The 7,354-nt window shown below is 40.3% G+C and overlaps 3 protein-coding genes across 4 annotated transcripts in view; 1 reads left to right on the top strand and 2 right to left on the bottom strand.

Moving 5' to 3' along the window:
• The window catches only part of LOC134085775 (cdc42-interacting protein 4 homolog), a 27,770-nt gene extending 27,296 nt beyond the window's left edge, over positions 1-474 (bottom strand). For both annotated transcript variants that reach the window (XM_062539971.1, XM_062539973.1), the window contains exon 1: positions 136-474. In XM_062539971.1, coding sequence (XP_062395955.1) covers positions 136-159 — 24 coding nt within the window. In that variant the 5' untranslated portion in view covers positions 160-474. The remainder of the gene's footprint in view (positions 1-135) is intronic.
• The window catches only part of LOC134086228 (NACHT, LRR and PYD domains-containing protein 12-like), a gene marked incomplete in the record, with an annotated part of 983,201 nt that overhangs the window by 469,052 nt on the left and 506,795 nt on the right, over positions 1-7,354 (bottom strand).
• On the top strand, positions 2,452-6,782 carry LOC134090573 (microfibril-associated glycoprotein 4-like). The gene is made up of 5 exons (XM_062544305.1): positions 2,452-2,662; positions 3,055-3,243; positions 4,769-4,865; positions 5,421-5,591; positions 6,763-6,782. The coding sequence occupies exons 1-5, from the start codon at positions 2,657-2,659 to the stop codon at positions 6,780-6,782; spliced, it is 483 nt and encodes a 160-aa protein (XP_062400289.1). The 5' UTR covers positions 2,452-2,656.

Genomic DNA, 7,354 nt, shown 5'->3' with positions numbered 1-7,354 from the left:
TGGTTGACAAAATTACTATGGCTCACACACTTGGTAAATCGTGGTGTCGAATAGTTTTAAAACACCACACAAACGCGTTGCCGCAGTTCCTTCCGCACCATTCCTGTAGCACACAACAAATAAATGAAAACTTACCCACAAATCTGTGCCCCACGTCATGTTTTCAAGGTTTATCCCCAACGCTTTTATCTTGAAGACTAAAGACGAGGGTGGAAACAACTTCGACTAGCTGATAAAGAATGCGTCAGGAACAGATTTGTAACGCATCGCCAAGAGGGGAAATATTCTGCACTCTCTCTCTCTATCCCTCTCTCTTCCTCGAGTTTTGGGTGCGCTCGACTGTGTTACTCCAAACGAATCCAATTATCGTTCCGCCGCGTCCCCTGAAACAAGTCACAGTTTTTTTTCTTCTTCTCGTTTCTCCAGTCGGAAGAGGGAGGTATTCCCTTAGCTCTTCCTCGCGCTGTTCTACTCACCTCTCCTCAAGAACACGGCTGTTTCTTAAAGGAGCCGCTGCAGATATTTTACAGTGCGCAAAAGTTTAAAAGTTATTTCCTGTCGTCCCAGTTTATACAGTAGTAACCACCTGCACACAATCACATACGTGACATATTAGTTGTTTAATTGATTTAAGAATAAAGGATACGAAAGGTACAATGGGTTAAGGGTTTGGATTTTCAAGGTTGTTTTTTTTCTTACTAAGAGAGATCCATCTAAGCCTATGTCACCATCTACAAAATATAATAATAATAATAATAATAATAATAATAATAACAACAACAATAATAATAATACTAATAATAATACAAACCTATAACTCCAATGTAACACACTTGCACACAGCTCTATTTTGTTATGTTATATTGCATTATATTGTATTATTATATTGAATTGTACTATATTAATTTATATTATAACTGTTTCCTTTTTGCATTTTGTTCATACGTCTTTGATAGTCAGATGGTTCCATCAATGCCTGAATCAGCCTGTGGATCAGTTTGAGGAGCCCACAATGTTAAATTTGACATTACCCTACACTATCACCCTATGCAATACAATCATGAGTGTGATAACCATAACATGGTACACATCCTTAACACGTAGTTAGACTGGTGTAAATTACAACAAGGAGACCAGTCTAGCATGTGTTGATATGATTAGTTATCTAGTGGGGAACAGTGACACACTGTGGCCATGAGAAGCACATACAGTACACTCTGAGGTGCACCTTGAATCGTACGGTATACTGTACCTTCCTCAGGCTTCCTGACTGCAACATTTCCAATAAATCAGTCATTATTATCACCACATAGCATCACAACATAACATAACATAACATAACATAACATAACATAACATAACATAACATAACATAACATAACATAACATAACATAATATAACATACTGACAAGCAAGCAAAAAAACAAACAAAAAGAATGTAATGATAACAAAGACTATGGATTATAACATGATAACAGTAATGATGATAGACAATGATGAAGAGAGACACAGAGTTAAAATACATTACAAAGACACAGCCTGATCACACATAATCCATAGAGTAAACTACAGCAGAGGCACCATGGGTTCATGCATGTGTTGATACCATTAGTTATTTAGTGGGGAAACAGTGACACTCTGTGGCCACAGCATGCCCATACACCCTGCACTGAAGCACATGGAGGTTCATGGGGTTCCGGAACATGCCTCCACTCCAGAGTGTCGCTCTCGTTGTTGGCTGCAGCAAGCCAAGCGATAGAATTACTGGATTTCTCATTGAAGTGTCTTGCTTAACAGTGGGAGCCAGTTATAAGACCTGTTAGTTTTTGTTCCTTAGTCACTACAATCCCACCATCCTTGTGCTATTTAAGTCCTGTAAAATAGAACACAAAATGTCATCAGTCATTATTGTCACTTACTGAAACAAAGGGGAAATCGTGTGGAAAATGTGTCCAAGCAATAGAGATAAATTAATAAATGGAAAGACATTTTAATCATGAAAAGGATTGTCAGGAAACAGTTGTTGGGCAGAATATGTTTATTCTGCTTATGTTTATGTGGCTACAGGGAACGAGGGAGACAGAGAGAAGGTTTGTGTGTTTGTGTCTGTGTGAGGGTGTGTGTATGTGTGTTGTATTTGTGGGTGTAGGCACAAGCTGTTCTGATAATTCACTAGCCCAAGAGACCAACGTTTGGTGAATAGGGAGTGTGCGTGTGTGTGCATGTGTAGGCTATCCAAATAAAACATGTTTTTACCTTTAATAACCCTTTTTTCATCATTAATGGGAAATCTTCCATATCAGTCATAGCCAACAATAAAGCTGAGTAACTAGATCCCACCCCACAGTTCCACTAACCAATCATATCGTCTCAACGCCTGATATGTTCTTCCTTCTAAATCTGGGTTAACCATTATGTGCAAGAGAAAGAGAGAGACAAGGGGAGAAGTATTCAAGGGTCTGGGAAGGAATGTTTGTTCTTTAAAGTTTAGTTGAAGAGTTGAACCTTATCACCCATTCGAGAGATAACCAGTCCTTACCAGAGACCAGAGAGATAGAGAAGAAGAAGAAGAAGAAGAAGAAGAAGAAGAAGAAGAAGAAGAAGAAGAAGAAGAAGAAGAAGAAGAAGAAGAAGAAGAAGACAGTTCCCAGCAGAATGAGGGTAAACAGTCAAGTTTATCATTTGGGACGTTAGATAGATTTGGTGGGGAAGGGTTGTTAGAAATGAAATGATCACAACAGACTGTTTGAAAGAGGAATGAATGTGTCACCATTGCCATGGTCATTATGTGTATGGTGTTTAACTATTGTATACAAAATGCACTTGTTTGCATAATTATATATTTTGGAAAGAGTTTTGCCATTATATGCTGTGTATGTTTCTCACTCTGTGTGTACTTAGATATAGATAGATAGATAGATAGATAGATAGATAGATAGATAGATAGATACTTTATTGATCCCCAAGGGGAAATACAAGAAATAATGAATGTGTGCTTCTGTCTGTCTGTCTGTCTGTCTCTCTCTCTCTCTCTCTCTCTCTGTGGTTCTCAGGTTCTCATTGTCCTGCTCTTCCTGGTTCCTCTCTCCTTCGGTTCCGAAATGATTCTACCGTTGGACTGTGCTGATATCCATCATCATGACAGCTCCAAGCCCAGTGGGGTGTACAGCATCTTCCCTGGGGGGCCCATCTCCCCCTTGCAGGTCTACTGTGACATGGAGACTGATGGGGGAGGATGGACGGTGAGTTACCTCAACATGTAGCCCATTGGCAGGGAGTTCATTTCCCATATGAATAGACAGAGTTGGGGATTGTTATATGCAATAGGTTACTGTCAATTATCCTATAAAGCCCGCCCAAATGATTTAATTGGTCAGCTAGTTTTCATATGGGCATACAAGGCTTCTCAATGGAACTATGGTGCCTTCATGCCGTTCATAAACTCGGAGGACCCGAATGAAAAAGAATCATCCCCCCCCCCCCCCCCCCAAAAAAAAAAAAGAATCCAAAAAGGTTCTTGAAACACTCAGTCTGTCGAGCATGAAACAGAAGACTAGTTTTAGAGGACTAGCCTAATTTTTCGAATGTACATGTTGATGTCTGGTGTGGACAGCGTCATCAATTATAGTGGATGCTAATTGTTTCAGCAGCGTGATCCACAAACGGAACACTTAAGTTACGTTCCTACTGTATACTGTGACCTAGTGTGGCCATCACCATATACTAAGCTTAATCGTTTAAGATCGAACATTAGTCTGAGGTGTCTGCGCTTTATTTCCACTGCACAAGATCACCCAACGATCCTGGTGCGCCTTTTTGTGAGTTACCTCAGCATGTAGTCCATTGGCAGGGAGTTAATTTCCCATATGGGATAAGCAGGGTTGGGGTAACCAATGCAATAGGTTATAGATGACTAGTTACCCTGATAAAAGGTTACAGACTAGTTATCCTCATAATAGGTTACAGACTACTAGTCATCCTGATAATAGGTTACAGACTAGTTATCCTGATAATAGGTTACAGACTAATAGTTACCCTGATAATAGGTTACAGATGACTAGTTACCCTGACAATAGGCTACAGACTAGTTATCCTGAAAATAGGTTACAGACTACTAGTTACCCTGATAATTGGTTAGCCTACTTATCCTGATAATAGGTTACAGATGACTAGTTATGATAATAGGTTACAGACTAGTTACCCTGATGATAGGTTACAGATGACTAGTTATCCTGTTAATAGGCTACAGGTTAGTTACCCTGATAATAGGTTACAGCCTAGTTATCCTGATAATAGGTTACAGACTAGTTACCCTGATAATAGGTTACAGACTAGTTATCCTGATAATACTGTAGGTTGCAGACTACTAGTTATCCTGATAATAGGTTACAGACTACTTTACCCTGATACTAGATTACAGACTACTCTGATATGAAATGTAACAAGTAACCTAACTATTTAGATTACTTCATCAAATTAATGTCATGTATTGCATTTGAATACCTTTTGAACGCCACACTTGAGTCAGAGGAAATATTAAGAGGTGAGCCAACTATAAAACAGTAGTAATTTGAACAAATAATGCCAAATGAATCGAGTCTGTCTGCAAACAGATGCCAAGTAAAAGACTGAATGTTATATTCTCTATGATACAGTATATGATGACCTGCCTCTATACAGCTTTGCGGTTTTATATTAAAACATGATAACATGCCATGGTAAGGTAAATGGTAGAAACTCTTTCATACTGGTTTTCCTTTCTCCCAGGTGTTTCAGAAAAGGATGGATGGGTCAGTAAACTTCTACAGGTCCTGGGATCACTACAAGAAGGGCTTTGGTGACCTAACTAGTGAATACTGGCTAGGTATGTAGTCAAATATATAAGTAGTCATAGAAATATAGGCTGCATGCTATGCTGTTCAACACTGTACATGTATTGAACCACTCCAACATACAATAATGAATTAGAAATGTGCATCTCCGTAGGAGCTGCAAGAGTGGGCTTGCTCACCAGGGGGCAGTGATGTAAACGCCTGAACAGTCCCCCATTCATTTCAATGGGGAAACGCCTCTGGTGGAGCATGGCGGAACTACAAGGGTCTAAAAACGGGAACAAAACGGAAAAACGACAACCAGCAGCCATCCGACATTAACAAGAAAACTACACCGGATCGGGCCTGATTTTTTAGTGTTTGAACCACGTCGATAGCTCAAATGCTCTAGGAGAAGAGGCGTTCTCAAAAAAGAGTAGATAGGCTTACCTTGCAGCAAGCCCACTAACTAGCCAATGTTAGTTATAGATCAGTGGGAATGGGCCCTGGGTCTTTTCAGGCTATTGCATGCTAGCTAGCTCTTTAACCACTACGCTGATGACGTCTTCTCTGGTTGACTCGTCTGTGTCCTGTTGACCTGTGTGCAGGCCTGGATCACATCGTGCTGCTGACCATGAGGAAGAGGAATGAGCTGAGGGTGGACATGGAGGACTGGGACGATGAAAAGGCGTACGCTAAGTACGCCTCCATTTCTGTGGACCCAGAGCAGCTTGGCTACACGCTACACCTGGGTGCTTTCAATATTGATAGTAATGCAGGTGAGGGTCACACCCAAGTGTTCCGTTCGTAGATCATGCTGCTGAAAAAAGCATGTATTATAATCGATGTCACTGTCAACATCAGACATGATAGTAACATGTATATTCGAAAAATTAGACTAGTCATCTAAAACTAGTCTTCTGTTTCATGCTCGACAGACAGAATGTTTCAAAAACTTTTTTTGGAGATCAGGATTTATTAACTTGGGTCCTCCGAGTTTATGAACTGCATGAAGGCACCATAGTTCCATTGAGAAGCCTTGTATGCCCATATGAAAACTAGCTGACCAATCAAATCGTTTTATATGATAATTGACAGATGAGCAAGGGTGCCTTTATACACATAATCTGAGCGCGCTTTGGTTAATTTTGTTGTTGTATTGTTTTGTTGTACAACAAAAAGGCTGTCGCTAGATAAATTAAAGATTATTTATCGCTGTCACATCTATTCAACAAGATATTGACAGCGCAAAATACCTTTAAAAAATGAAGAGAAAGGCATTTGTCGAGAAAAAAGATGTTTAGGCTGTTCTCCCTATAGGATTCACAATTCTTTGCTCTTACTGGTTAGGTCTGTCCAACTGTGCACTGAGGCATTCTTTCCTCTGTGTTGGTTAAAACACGTACACCACTTACTGTTCCAACATTTGAACGGTGGAAAGAAAGAGAGGAAATAACCTACTTACATAACTTGAGGCTCCAGAGGGATACATTTCTGAAGAGGTCGACTCCTGTCTTATTTAAGATGTTTTGTCATGGAGAGCCCCCCCCCCCCCCCCTTCTCTCTTCTTCTATTTGATTTGATTTGATTTGATTTCTTTTTTCTTTTCTTTCATTTGGACGATCACTGTAATAGATATGTCATTATCTTATATTTGTGCTGACTGTCTACAATAAATAAAAGATGAGTAAAAAAACAAACAAACAAACAAAAAAAAAAAAAAAAAACATGTACGCCCTATAATCACATTCTGGTGGGCGCAGTATCAGACCCGAGACATGAGTATGGCTATTTCAGCTTAGCCAACAAACTGGGACCTTGAATTTCCCCTTGGAGATCAATAAAGTATCTACAGTATCTATCTATCTATCTATATCTATCTTCATCTTAGCCAACAAACCTACCAGTAATGTAAAAGGGAAAGAAACCTCAGGAAATCTCTTTCCTCAGGCAACGCACTGAAGATCTAGCCTGACTCTCGCCAGACCCTTGTAGTTCCGCCATGCTCCACCAGAGGCGTTTCGCTGAGCTCCACACAAGGGTCTGGACGCGAGGGCAATCCAAACCCCTGGGCCAGTGCTCAAAAAATAAGCAACCAATCAGGAGCGCCGAAGCGAGTGTTTGATTCAAATAACAATGGCGGCACGCAGCGAGGAGTCTTGTGCTGACATTGATTCTGCTATTTCAACCGTTTTGTCGAATCTATCGAGTATTCATTCTTTAAAAGATTAACAGAGAATAGTTTTGAAGACATTTATTGGTGGCAAGGATGTTTTTACTCTTCTTCCGACCGGGTTTGGCAAGAGCTTGAAGAAGCCTAGCACGTCATTCAAGATAACAGGCAAGTGGTTTATCGAATCACATGCGAGGATGTTTTACAAGGACCCGCCTTCAGAAATACATCTCCTATCGAGAAGTCCCAGATCCTTGTGTGAAGCAGACAGCGAACTACAGGATCTGGCGAAAGTCAGGTTACTGAAGATCCACAGTGGCATGAAGTTCACCACTTTCGACAAGGACCAGGACACCTGGGATAAGAACT

The sequence above is a fragment of the Sardina pilchardus genome, chromosome 1 (genome assembly GCF_963854185.1).
Source record: "Sardina pilchardus chromosome 1, fSarPil1.1, whole genome shotgun sequence".
NCBI lineage: Eukaryota > Metazoa > Chordata > Actinopteri > Clupeiformes > Clupeidae > Sardina > Sardina pilchardus.
This window is presented reverse-complemented; position numbering and strand designations above follow the sequence as displayed.